We start from the raw sequence: 15,000 nt of genomic DNA, 5'->3' as shown, positions 1-15,000 counted from the left end.
ACCCATGAGCTGTGACAAGCCTCCGTGTCTCTTCTTTGCGAAATTATTTTGTGTAAACTTTTTTTTAGCTTTTTTGCCATTTTCCAATGTCCATATTTGTCTTTTGATTTGTTTCATCCAGATGGTAATAGGTTATTTCCCTTGCACAGACTCTATATCATCTCTCTACATAGTTAATAACTCAGTGCAAGAAGAAGAAGAAAAAAAGTATGGAACATTTGCCTATGTGTCATATATCTTTTTTTTTTTTTTTTTTTTTTCATTTTCAAATTTCCGTAACACAATCTGCGCCACCAGTCACAGTGGCCAGGAATATGGTACTCGCTATGGAAATGTTATCCTCCCTGGAGCTGGTGCTCTTCCAAGTATGGCTTACAGACCTTACATTCCATATTTTTTTATTGATGGGAATAATGCTAAAGCCCCCTTCCAAGCACCAAATGAGTCAAACTGTAGTGGATCGCCTGTATCTGTCCCTATCGGTCCCCTACACGTGTCTTTTGGCCCCGTCCCTTTTGAGATGAAGGACAATATTCACCCTCACTCCACAGCGGAGGTCGCATCTCTCTGTCTCCTAGATTGCTCAGAACCTGTTTTTATCTCTTGGGGGTGAGGAGGCTGCAGGCCATAGAAAACCTGGAGTGACTCACCTGCACGGCTCTGTTGTTTGTTTTCCTTTTTTTTTTTTTTTTTTTTTTACTGTGTTTGTGTTATTTCAATACCTTGATAAACATTTCTCATACTGTCTTTACAATAAGCCCTACGCCAAAGAAACAGGCCACCAAGAAAATGAATTATTGAAAGAAACCTTATGATCTTTAATACTTTTATATGAACTATGAAACTTTTACACTTACATTTTCTATTGAACATTTTATGAACAATATAAACTATTTTTCTTTTTTAAAATACATTACATGTTTTTTTTCTCATTTTACTATTTCATAAATAGAATTTTAAGGATTTTGTTTCAATGAATATACAAGAGATATTTTAATGATTTTGAAAAATTTTTTGATTGATAAACCCAATGAGAACCAAAATCGTTTCGCGGGCGGAGGTGACAATGGAAAGTTCACGGCCCCGCATACGAATACGAGTTCAAGTTCCAGAGTTCAGAATTGGACTCACAAGGTTGTGGTGCACAAGAATGGTGGTCTCGGCAATCTAGAGCTAAGTGTTAAAGTGTCTGTATACTTGAGGAAAGGTGGTTCTCTATTTTATTTGTTATTTTTTAATGTTTGTGTTTACTGTTTTATATCTTTATGTCCCTGTCCTGTTTTGGTGCTTGTATTTTTGTTTTGGTATTTGTTTTATTGTGCTTGTTTTACTGTGTTTGTGTTTCATTTTATATTATGTTGTATTTTTGCTCTTATGGAATAAATAGCTCATTTTATCATAGTTTTTTAAAGTCCCCGACTTTTGTAAGGAAGGAAGGCTGAATACAACCATAATGTACTTTAATTTTCTAAAAGAGCAAACGATCTACAACCCTAGAGTATAGATGAAGCATCTGTACATGCCTCTCCTCAGGATTCTAACCACGCCTACCCCCTTTCGGCTCATTTGCACAAATACACTTCACACATACACACATTCATACACTGCTGTCGCTCCATTCCACAATTCTTTTAACACAGCATCCCTTCTTACATCAACACTCGTTCCCAAATGTATCAATTGGGTGGTGGCAGTGAGATTTATACCTCTTTAAAGAGCCAGGGTACATACTTAAATTAGCAAATGCTACAAAATCACACTCTATGAGATTTGTGCACTCATGGCAAGTCATTTCCGTCACCCTGGCCTTTGCTCATTACAGTAAGTTGGCGTCACTGGCCCCTGGCCATTTTGCCTGATGACGGCATGTTCACATCACCAGCCCTCAACCCACTTTTTCCAAAACGGGAACATAATGTCATCCGGATCGTAAGGGTTAATCATATATATGTAATACTACACTTATTCCCTCTTTTCCAATACCATTATAATTCACTTTAGCAAAACAACTTTGTGCAGAAGCACTATGCCAAAACTTACTGCTTAAACTTGATGTCTGAGGTGAGGTACTGAGCCAAAATCAAGATCTGGAGCAACACATATCGGCGGAAATTGGCATCTGAGAACTGGAGGTCAAGCAGTTTCTGGTTTGTCAAATATTTGGCAAAGTACTGATCCACCTAAAGCAAAGAAAAAAAAAAAGTTATATTTTCTGGTTTACTTTAAGAACAACAAACCCTTCTACTGGAAAGAAAGAAAGAAAGACAGAAAAAAAGAAAGAAAGAAAAGAGAGAGAGAGAGAGAGATAGAGAGAGAGAGAGAGAGAGAGAGAGAGAGAGAGAGAGAGAGAGAGAGAGAGAGAGAGAGAGAGAGAGAGAGAGAGAGAGAGAGAGAGAGAGAGAGAGAGAGAGAGAGAGAAAGAGAGAGAGAGAGAGAGAGAGAGACAGAGAGAACTTGAATTTTCAAGTTCTACAGAGGTAAATATTATTTGTAAACATTTCAAGAGCTCAATTTTATGCATCAGGAAATGTGTATTTCATCATAATACCTCAAATACAGTGTCAGTTGAAAATATGGTTGGAAAAAATTATTAGTTAGTCTTCATTCATCAATGAAATTTAGGACAGATTACTATGAATAGGGAAAAAAAACATATATAAATTTATAAATATCTAAATATATAACTAGTAAAAGGATAATAATATAGTAGAGGTGATATTTAATAGCATGGTTTGTGGAAAGTATGATAAAGTATGCAATTCAGTAGGATTTCCATGATGATGAACAGGAATTTAGCAATTTACCTATTAGTAATGGTTCATGAGAAATAAGCTAAGACAAAGCGATGTCATCATAGCTGTCTTAACTGATAAAATGAGATCTTGCATACATAACTGTAAGCTGGACAACTGGCCAATGCACAAATGAATGCCTGACTTTACCAAAAACTTCATTTTTAGTTAAAAGAGACCTCCAGAACTACACATGAAATCTGACTCCAAAGACACTTGTATTTTTGTACAAGCAATCAATAATCTAAAAAGATGAATCAATTTTTTTACACATCATATATTAGTTTATATGCCAATAAATATCTGCTTAAGCCATGCAAACAGATACACATATTTAAACAAATATCAATCTCACTATCACTAAATTCTTACTTGGGGCTGCAAAGCATTGCTTCCTTCTGTTGGTACAGGTTCTGATAATGTCCTAGAAAGACGAGCTGCAGAAGTTCCACTGCTCTGAACATTGTCCAGTTTAAAGCTTCTAAAGGCTTCCAATACATCACCACAGTACTGTAAAAAAAATATATAATGTTACTTAAAGTTTGTTTACAATCCATCCCATTGTTTAAAATTAATCTCTAATATTAACCCTTATGATCTGGATGACAAGACCATCTCATGGAAAATTTGACTTGAGGAGCAGGTGACATGAACATGCCATTATTGGATAATTTGGCTGAGGGCCAGGATGACAGCAACTTGCTATCATGAGAATTTTGGATACAAGTCAATGTGACAAGAATGACTAGCCACATGTGCACAAAGCCCTTAGTGGGTGATTAGACTAAATAGGCAATATGGTAGGGCTTTTTCATTGATAAATCGAGTCTGGAATGTACCATCCATAAGCCATGACTGGAAGAGTGCTGGCTCCAAGAAGGTTGGTATTTCCATGCTCAGGATCCTATTCCTGCCCACTGTAACTAGCAGTCCTGGTTGTATTACAGAAAACTGAATGTTATTAAAAAAAAAAAAAAAAAAAAAAAAAAAAAAAAAATAATAATAATAATAATAATAATATTGAAAAAGAAGAATAAATAACAAAATAAATAAATAACAATGTGTTACGTACTGTTATCATTATTGCACTGAGTTATGGACTAGCTAGAGAGATGGCATATATTCTGTGCAAGGAAAACAGTCTATCATCATCTGGATAAAGCCAATTAAATGACAAATATAGACATTGAAAAATGGCAAAAAGCTAAATACGCTTATGCAGAAGAAGAAATAACATTATCACCACATGAGTGTTCATGAGAGCCAGGCCTACAAGCCACACACCTAGCAGTTTGGCCACTCTAGCAAGCCTATTGCCCACATTTTGGTGGATCCAATGGAGAAATCTTCATAGAACCATTGTAGTCCAATTTTTCATAACCACAATATAATCATTTACATAGAATGGCTTGTTTAGATCTTATATGCTTCAAATATTTTACCACACAGAAAAAAATGTCATTATCTAATCTGCTCCTTTCTATACCATACCCTTTTCCTTTATGTAACTAAAAATGAAAGTAAAATAAATCACATACCGTTGTGTACATCTTCCATGGTGCTTTTTGGAAGCACTGCACAGGATTTCTAAAGAAATCCTGCAAAGACCAGAACTTGGTATACAATGTATAGTCCAATTTGAGTCGTCCATCAACTCCTTTGTCTGTTCCTGCAATGAGATATAAAATAAAATTATGAATAACAATTATACTTTCAGAAGGTACACCTAAAGTGTTGCAAAAATTATTGAAGATAAAGATGTTTTCTATATTTACAAATATATGTAATCCTTATTTCAACTTCTTAAAAAAATTATGGATCCAATAACTAAATCCTAATGAAGACAGATTCCTTGGTAAAGGAGAAATAAATCTGAATTTCTATTCAAGAAATGATTTTACAAATTCTTTTCAGAGAACACTGGGTTAAAGTACTCAAAACAACTGCATCAACTTGGAGAAAAGCTAGGACCATAGTGTTGTAGGCAATGAAAAAACTACATCCATTGATATTGAAATTAATCTAAAAGCCAACCAATTCAAGGAAATCCTACTAGCCTTCCATTCCCAAATCCAACCTTCCTTTGCCTCCCTTTCCTAAGTTCAACCTTCCCTTGCCATAAGAAAAGTTTAAAGCAAACAACTTACCAGTGTGATAAACCAACATAAACTGTCTTGGCACATATAGCACATGACATCATATCCAATTACTGTTACTCTTTTAGAAATGCACTGTACTTTCTATGTACTTCTGGATTTTAATCTTTATCAAATTATACCAAAATAGGTATTCATTAAATATATACCACATCATCATGTTCTATACCATCATATACACTCATACTTTATCTTAATATTTGTTACATCTACACATTGCCTTCTACAGGCAAATTTGATAGTTCTATTGTCAAATTACTCATTGCTTATTTCAGAAATAAAGTCTATCTCCAATGTTAATTGTCTTACTGAATTCTTTCCCAATATCTTGGCAAAAACAATCTCTCTTACAGAAATTGACTCAGTCTCTGGGATAACAATAACTTCAGTGAAGTACAATAACCATGTTCCAGCTGCAGAAGTTTGTCACTTCTAAACCACTATTCTCTTCAACAATAAGGTAAACCCAATTTGTATCTAAATATAGAATATTGTAATGGATGAAGTGGTTTGGTTGGAAATGTGGTGACTGGGAAGGGGTCTAGGAGGTGGAGCTCCTGTCTAGGAAAATACAGTGATCAGGAGGGTGCAAGGGCAGAATCCCCAGTTGGGGAAATAAGGTGATTGGGCTGGGGTCTGGCTAGGGAAATATGGTGATTGGGAGTGAGTCCAGAGTTAGAACCACTGGATTTGGAAATAATAATAATCTAGAGTTGATTTGACTTTAGCTGAATTATGACTGCCTGTTTATATTTGGTTCTAAATTACCCCAGGTGCATAGAAAGACTGGGGTTACTAACCACTGGCAGTGCAGGATTTGAGTACAGGTAAGTAAGATGGTACCCAAGAACGTCATCACTGCACCACATGGCCCACAGCAAATACAGTGATTGGGAAGGGGGCATTAGATTCATAAAACATGGAAGTTTGTGCATTTTAGATAGGTTCATTTGTTTGTGCAAAGTTTTCAGAGCTTTCATGACTGAATCTTGGCTCAGGTTTTTCTATTTTCCACTGATACATCATCTAAGGTACAATTCTAGACTCAGACTTTTATCTTTTCCATTTTCTTTTACTTTTTAAAATACCTGTTGTGAGTGAATTTGCCAATATCTCATCTAAAACCCTCACAGGATCCCCTAAGGGTGCTTGCATGAACTGGTGATTCTGATGGGTGCATTTTTTTTGCAAACATTTATCTAACACTGTACTTAACATACATGAAAGTAGATTATGAATAAATACCTTCCTAATTATAGAAAATATTGCAACTAATTAATGACCATTATCATTCTGAAGATTATCCTACTATTAGCTTATTTTTACATGACTTTATACTGGCAAGGCAAAATAAAGATTTCTTTGCCCATCTGCCCTGTAAATGTAATACAACTGAAATTCTCTGATGATTATCATAACTGAAATTGTAGAATATAGTTCCAGACATTTTTTAGCCCCATGCATGTGTACTGGAGTCAAATACAACCAAAGATCCCAAATTTATATGCACTTCATGATGGAGAGAGCATGAAAAAGATCCAGCAAAGAGCAGTTTTACATACCCTCATCTTCTTCCATTTCTGTCTCCACATTTGTGAAAGTAGTGACATTTTCCAGGTTGAATTCAGAGATGAGGTTCAGTCCGGACCGTTCAGAGAATGGGAAGAATCGAGCTAAGAACAAAAGGATACGTCCACAAAATACTGTGTTCTGGGAACGAGAAAGCCTACGAAGTAGATCTGAAAATTGGAAAAAGAAATAAAATATTCTGCTTAGCATCAAACTTTCATGAACTTTATATTGCAAATGCTAATAATAAAATAATAATAACAAAAAAGAAAATAAATACATCAAAATAATATCAATGATAATCATAATACTATTAATGACTCTTAGCCTAAAGATGGTGTGGGGTTCATGTCGCGCCTGACTTCGGTCATGGCTCCTGGTGACATGTTATTCACGTCATGGCCGACTCGGGCAAAGCTCCAGGTGATGGGTCATTCATGTCATGTTATGATAATGTGTGCAATACATTTTATACTGTTCTTTATAAGGGACCCTCATGCACACACCACATACCCTGTGGCATTGTCTGAGGGAGAAGTGGATGTGTAATGCTATGATTGGCTGTTTTGTATAGAGGGCAAATTATTTGCTAGCTATGCCTTGAAGATGCCACGTACCAAAACATGGCACTCTCTTGCTGTTGATTTGAACCTGTAAGTAACCTTCACTCTTGTTTACGAGTCAGTCTCCACATGTCAACTACTCACTCTGCCAGTGTAACTGTCTTGAAGTATGACACACAAAAGGGAAGTATTGAAGCTATGGTGGCAACAACCTTGTATATCACTGCATACAATCTATCATTTTGTAAAAATTAGATCTGCAAAAATGAGTTAGTATTTTTACCATAAAAAAAAAAAATTGTTCTGTAACATAACACATTTCTTCAAATGGACACTTATAAACATAATCAAGCTACTATAGGTTCAATCTAGAAACAACCATGCATAATTTGCATCACTGAATATGCAAAAACATTAAAATCATATTTTGCATAAAAATGATATAAAAAATCACATCCCACTGTTGGTGCAGCATGGCAACTGCTACACACCAACCACATCTGATTATTTCCCCAGAGGCAAGCCCAGTTGGCTGCACATAGGATAGTCCCTGGAATGGAGGCCAAATGAACCTCATATTCTCCTGGAGGCAGTGGGTTAATACCAATACCCACAATAACACTTACCTTTTAGTTGATTTAATTAATTAATTTTAAAAAATGCAACACTAACCATTACACATGCGAAGAACGCTGGTCTTGCATGGAGCGAAGAATGTGTCTTCCTTCCATACACTGACATTACTCTCAACAAATGTAAATAGTTTTTCACACTGAGTTATGGTCAGCATGTCAAAGGAATCAGAGAGGACCAAAACAGGAAGTGTTGGAAGACATAATTCATTTCTAACCAGCTCTATGCATATCTGAAATATAAAGCCTTGTTTAAAAAGTGTTTACTATTACAGATACCTCTCCTTCTTATAAACAATATAAAAAGGGATATATACTTGATCATTCAGGAAGGGGGGAATCTGTCAAAGAACACACTGTAAAGTAAAAAAAAAAAGAAGAAAGAAAAAAATCTTACCTAAATATCCTGTAACTTATATTGACAAGTAAAAATAAATAAAGTGTATACAGTAAAACAATATTCACTCTAATTTCTAAATTTCCATTCTTTTCTCCTATCTGCAATATGAGTAAAGATGTACATGATAATAATAAAGTTGACCATATCACAACTAAAAAGAACCAATCTCATCTGTGAAAAAAATAATAGAATGGTTAATGATTGAAACAAATAAATGTCCTACATATCTAAGGTCATATAGCACTATGGGAAAGTATTGAGGTGAAAAGGGTAAATGATTACTATAATGAGTGTTAAATGTCAAAGGCTACAGTGTTATAGGATTGTATGATAGGGAAAAGGTAAAGAAAGGGTGCAAATGTTTTAAATGGGACATTAATCCCTACAATCTGGATGATGTTATGGTCCCGTCATGGAAAAATCTGGATCAAGGGCCAGGGAACGTGAATATGCCATCATAGGTCAAGATGGCCATAGGCCAGGTGACGCCAATTTGTCATTGACACATATGACCAAATTTTCCATACTTTTTCTTCTTGCACTGAATTATTTATTATACAGAGAAATGATACGGAGTCTGTGCAAGGAAAATAAGCTATTACCATCTGGATAAAGCAAATCAAAAGACAAATATGGACATTGGAAAATGTCAAAAATGCTTTAAAAGTTTACACAAAATAACTTTGCAAAGGGGAGGCACAGAGTTTTGTCACCGCTCATGGGTGTTTGCACACACCTGGCCTATGCACTGCATGCCTGGGATGTTGGCCACTTACAAAATCTACTGCCCAAGTTTTCGGCACTATGATTTCCATAACGCAACTGGATCCAATGGGTTAACAAAGGAAAGGGTTAAGGGTACAGGGCAACTGGATGAAATGGGGTGTATCTGTTGTTGGGGAAGCTATAGTAACATTGCTTTAAGGAAAAACTGTTATGAAATAATCAACAGATAATATGGGTAGACAGCTGTTGGAGAAGTAGCAGGAAAAAATCTGGGGTATGAGATAAGGGAACTGGGGCAGGAGGTGAAGTATCAGGAAGAGTGTCAGGAGGGGAGGAATCTGGAGGAGAACACTGCTGCGACACAAGGAATTTGTGAGAAGAGAAGGAGAGGATGAGCTTTGTTGGGAAAGGGTAGGAGGAAGAGGGATAGGGGGAACTTGTGGGAGAGGAGGATGGATATCAGCAAATACTTGGGACAAGAAATAGAGGGATTAGACTGTGGATGTTGAAGTGGAACATTTTCTTGGGGCATGTCTAGGAATTTTTGGATGTCTTCAAGAGTTTCTGGAGGGGATTTGGGTAGGGAGGTCTAAGAAACAAAGGATCAAAGGAGAAGACGGGATATATGTTCAAGGAGCAGAGGAAACAGAGGGTGTAGGAGAGTGAGTGGAAGGAGAAGATGGAGTAGAACATTTAGGTTGTGTGGTGTGATGCGTAAACTGAGGGGAAGGAAGGGTAAGTATCGGAGAAGTAGTAGAGATTTGAGTATCTGGATTTGGAATGGAAAATGGATTTGACTGGGGGATAGGGAGAGTCAAGATTCCAAGGTCTATATTTTCTTCTGATATGCTGTAACAAGGTGGTAATACTATATTCCTTGCACAGAACATATATGCTTGTAGGATGGTTCAGGGTAGAGGGAAGAGATACTGGGGGAGATGCAGAAACATCTTGTGGAGATGGGTGGGTGGGTGGCATGGGATGGGGTGGGGTGGGGTGGGGTGAGGGGTTACAGAGCAAAGGACAGTTTTATAATAGGTAGAGAGAGAAAAACCTTGTTGTCATGCTTCCTGTCTAGCCTCAAGTAGAGTGAGGCCTAGTTTGAATCTGAGACCTGCTACCTTACATTTGAGCTTATAGGCAGGGCAGCTCCTATAAAATATGCTATGGGAGTCACTACAGTTAGCATATATACATGACTGAGCCGGGCAATTTGAACGGTCATGACCAGGTTGGGCATATAGAAGGCAGCAGGCTATGGAGCAACAGTGTTTGGCAAGGTGGCCAAAACGACAATATTTCTAACATTGATGGGGAAGGGGTTGGTATGGTCGGACATGGTAGGACAATCCACAAATATAAACTTCATGGGGGAGGTCATGTCTACGGCAGCTAATCTTGGTAATATTAACATGGGACTTATGGTAGCCTCTGGAAGGAACAATGTAACACTGTACTGCTATTGCATCATAATCAGCAAGGCAGGTAAGTAGGTCATTTTCACAATCTGACCAATTCTTGTCATATATGGGACAATTAGTTGGGGGGCAGTACAAGTATTAAGAGTGAGGTAAGGTTCAGCAGGAATGGGTTTGCCAGTTAGGTCAGTAAGGGTAAATGGTTCATAAGCTTGGTATTCTGATGTAACTGTGACTAGGTGTGAATGATCAGAGCGACTGCGAAAGGCAACTTTGCCTACTTGTTTTTGGAGGCACTGCTGAAAAAGAAGGGTATTCTCAGAGCAGGGGGTGGAAGGGGAATCACAAAGAATCGATCCCACTTAGCTAGGCGAAAGAGAGTACTCAAAAGGTTTGCAGAGATAGAGGCATTAGAAGGACAAGGGCAGAAGGAAGATGGGGTGGTGTGGAGTGGAGTAGTTCTATGGGGGAGGAGGACAATATGGATGAAGAGTAGTAATAAGGGATGAGGGGGTAAATAATGAAGAAGAATGTGCAGTAGGAGATGGAGAAAAGAATGTTCGGAGAGAGGAAGGGGTGCATTCTGCAGGTTGAGTAATAACCTGGGTAGGTAGTTCAGAATGGATAGAGTTGTCAGTAAATGTTGAGGAGATGGTATTAGTATCAGTGGTCAGAGCCATGGTTAAAGGAGGGGCAGGGGTCGGAAAACCATCAAAATCGAAATCAGATAGGCTAGTTGATGAAGGAGCAAGCCTTAATTCTGCTATTAAGGGTAAAGTGTCTTCATTAATTGGCCATGGCATGCCTGAATAAAATAGGGAAAAAAAAATAGGGAAAAGAAATGCCCATGGCTCCTGGGTGCCATTTGTATCTGACATAAAGCCAGCCTTTCATCCTTTCAGCACGTCTCTCACACCTTAGGAATGGGACAGAAGGGAATAAAGAAGATATGGAAGAGGAGAGGAGGATAAGAGAAGACCAAGCAAAATTAGTTGAGGCGAGGGCTGAAGTCCAAGGTAGGGGCAATCCCTATGTTGGGCTCCAGTCTCCATCTCCTAAGCCCCCCACATCAAAAACGAGCATGGTATTGGGAGGGAAAAATAATAGAAGTGAATGGTGAGGATCCAGTACTAACCTGTTGGATCTGCGTAACTTGCTACCCACACATAACCCAAAATCCAGGCTTGTGTGAGTGTTGACTCTCATGGATGTGTGGCTTGTAAGCCCAGCCCATAAAAACGTGTGTGATGTCAAGACTCCCTGTTTCCCCTTCATAAGCTTATCTCTTTTCTGCCATTAGCATTTTTTGCTATTTTGCGATTTTCCAAGGTTCACATTTTCTTCTGATATGCTGTATCAAGATAGTAATACTATATTCCTTGCATAGAACATATATGCCCTCTTTAGATAATCTATGACTCTATGCAATGACAATAACAATCAGTAACATGTAGTTCTTTGGGTCACTTTTTGATATTCATGTATAATTCAATTTTTCTGTAATACAGTCTATGGTGCCAGTCATGGCAGGCAGGATTAGGATTCTATGCATGGATATAATCTTTTCTATGCTCTTCTTACCATGGCTCATGAATGGTACATTCCAACCTCTAACCAGTGGAAATAAAAAGTCCCTACCTAAATGGCCACTGTGTCTAATATCTGTGCACTCATGGTAGATCTATCCAGCCTTACGCTAAATTTTTCATAGTGTTACAATCTGCTCATCCAAGCCTTCAACCAAAATTTTCCATGACTGCATATTCCCATCACCTGCCCCTCAGCCATAATTTTTCCAAGATGATCACATCACCTGGATCCAATGGGTTAATGGCACCCAGGGTTTGATTCATTTGATCTAATAGTATCTTGCCTGGGTATCTGCCATTTCAAACACAGTGTAGCAGCATTACCAACAAGTGCCACATCACAGATGGAAATTCACCTAAGACAGGCTAAATCCTCAAGCATTAAGTGATGTCTCAGCATGCCATAACAGCTGTATTCAAGAGGCAACCAGACCTAAAAATGTGGTGATAAGGACTACATACATTTGCCTCCCAAAGAACTTTGATTTTAAAACAGGAAGCCTCTTCTATTTTCAGCTATAAAGAAAAGGTTTAACCCATTCACTGTAGAAAGCATGTAGTAATGCCATGGCTTAATTTGGTGACAATGCTGATTAAGTGTAGTGACGTCATAGCTGACTTTGACCACAATGAAGTATGGGGTTTGCTATTCACAGGAAGTTTAATATCACCACATGACACAATAAGAGAAGGGGATGGGTAAACAACCAATACCCTCTATTAAAAACATTGAGCTACCCAGTCCATCTTGTTAAAGAGCCTCTGAGCAATAAGAAGCCTAACCACAGGGTTAATGTGTTAATTTTGGCATGAAACATATGGATTAGACAATGCAAATAGAGGCAACATATAAATGTCAAGAAAAATAGTACACTTACTGATGTTACAGCTTTGATGGTGTCTATCTCTGTCAACTCGCCATTGATCACTGTCTTTGTTACATAATTGCGGACTGCAGATTCCACGCAATGTTTTGTTGTTTCACTGTAAGGAGAAATATTAGTCATTAGCAGAAGCAAATATGGTGGAGGATTAGGTAGCTTCTATACTTGATTACCATCCACACCTTACAACAGGACTTGTTTTCTTGCATAGAAATGTCTAATCTGACAGTGGAAAATACCACATCTTTTTACCAAGTATAAACAATAAAGCAACAGTATAGACCTCACATGCAATACCCTTAACCCCATGTCGCCGGGCATGGCATATACGTACATGCCATGCCCCACTGTGTGTTGAATTTAATTGTTTTTACATATATATGGCTCCACAAGTACTGTCAACAAAGAGCCAATTACGTGAACTACCTGTCTCACCTATTTACCCTTTTCCTTGATTTTCGATAATATTTTCTAGTATTTAATACTGCTGTTAGTAATGTCAGTAACAATATAGTAATTATAATGATTATAAAAAATTAACAGTGTCAATATTGATAGCATTAGAGAGAGAGAGAGAAAGAGAGAGAGAGAGAGAGAGAGAGAGAGAGAGAGAGAGAGAGAGAGAGAGAGAGAGAGAGAGAGAGAGAGAGAGAGAGAGAGAGAGAGAGAGAGAGAGAGAGAGAGAGAAAGAGAGAAAGAGAGAAAGAGAGAAAGAGAGAGAGAGAGAGAGAGAGAGAGAGAGAGAAAAGAGAGAGAGAGAGAGAGAGAGAGAGAGAGAGAGAGAGAGAGAGAGAGAGAGAGAGAGAGAAAAAAAAAGTTTTCCTGCCTTTTCGAGGAAAAGTGAGGTCGCATGATCTACTAATTGACTCCTTTGTGGCTAAGCATTGGCAACGCCATCTATGTTCAGAAACATTTAACCAACCATTGGCAAAGGGAACGCACATTTTCCTGTCAACATTGGGATAATACTGTTCTCCTAAAATTCCTATAATTAAGGTAATTTCTTTGTTTGATTACCCTACCTAACCTTACAACAGGACAGGTATATTTGACAAAGCAACAGTATAGGCTGCATGTCCAATACTCCTAATAGTAATGTTCTAATATTCTTAGACTTCTTACACTGTCCCTTATGGTAAAGAAACATAATCTTTACTTCTCCTGGACTGTGTGAAAATATAAATACAAATATGCATATGCATATATGCATTTACAATACCAGAATACACTGTAATCAATCACAAATGATTTGATATAGATGTGTTGACAACTATAAGCAGTGACTTCAACCATATATCGATCATGATGTTTTTAGCAAATGTTAAAACAATTCATATTGTAATTCATACTGAATCACAAATGAACCATAACGACACTGATATATGAAGAAATTTGGAAAGTGAATGATAAAACAATCAGATACTAAAGTCATAATGCTGACATTCTGTTACCAAGTGTACACTACCACTGCACAAAAAGATGGACTGTGTTGCTATTTACTGTCCCTGTGGGATGTTTAGCTTTGATATATCGTTACTATTTTGACAATACCATGGAACAACAATGTCACCAAAATTTATAATATCAATAATAAAATGATCATGATAGTGATAATAATAATAATACAAATAAACGATAAACTATGCACGCATTTCACTAACCAAATTTCTCTGAAAACGGAGCCACCTTTTGGCAAAATCAATAACCTGGACATTCTATCTTTTTACAGTACAAACAACAAACAATCATGAACATACTAAACATAAGTAAAGACAGTTTAATTTCTCTTACAGTATGTTGGCATCTTATGTGAAATTATTGAAGTCACACTATGTTATTTCTCTTTCTCAAATGCCAACTGGCACAGAGTCACTGTGTAAAAAAGTATGCCATTCAGTTGGTTAAGTTTTATGAAATTTTACATCTCTGTATCCTAAAACAATCTAGTTAAAGTATGATACTAAAACCGCTAAGGATACACATACGTCAACCATATACAATTTTCGTGGTATGGCGTATGGCAAACATGTGCGTATGCGTAATTAAATGTCATTTCCAGATAATAAGTACAAACCTACCCTAACCTAATTGAGCATGTTATCATCTTCTTGTGTCAAGACACTGCCATCTTGTTTGTTTCACCACACATGCACAAGACACCAATTGGGGTCATGGCTGTCGGACCAATAATTTTAATTAAAATTATCAAGTACATATTATACTATTTGGATAAATATTCTATTTATGAGAACATGCTTTTGCTAACAAAAT

The 15,000-nt window shown here is 37.2% G+C and overlaps 1 protein-coding gene across 2 annotated transcripts in view; it reads right to left on the bottom strand.

Annotated features, from left to right (window-relative positions):
* Hpr1 (THO complex 1-like protein Hpr1) overlaps nucleotides 1–15,000 on the bottom strand; it is a 33,359-nt gene that overhangs the window by 11,137 nt on the left and 7,222 nt on the right. For both annotated transcript variants that reach the window (XM_070144846.1, XM_027382191.2), the window contains exons 2-7: nucleotides 12,724–12,829; nucleotides 7,753–7,945; nucleotides 6,511–6,687; nucleotides 4,331–4,461; nucleotides 3,165–3,302; nucleotides 2,041–2,180 (exon numbers count right to left, since the gene is read on the bottom strand). In XM_070144846.1, coding sequence (XP_070000947.1) covers nucleotides 2,041–2,180; nucleotides 3,165–3,302; nucleotides 4,331–4,461; nucleotides 6,511–6,687; nucleotides 7,753–7,945; nucleotides 12,724–12,829 — 885 coding nt within the window. The remainder of the gene's footprint in view (nucleotides 1–2,040; nucleotides 2,181–3,164; nucleotides 3,303–4,330; nucleotides 4,462–6,510; nucleotides 6,688–7,752; nucleotides 7,946–12,723; nucleotides 12,830–15,000) is intronic.

The sequence above is a fragment of the Penaeus vannamei genome, chromosome 3 (assembly GCF_042767895.1).
Source record: "Penaeus vannamei isolate JL-2024 chromosome 3, ASM4276789v1, whole genome shotgun sequence".
NCBI classification, from domain to species: Eukaryota; Metazoa; Arthropoda; class Malacostraca; order Decapoda; family Penaeidae; genus Penaeus; species Penaeus vannamei.
Note: the sequence above shows the minus strand (reverse complement) of the source record. Positions and strands in the feature narration are given on the sequence as shown.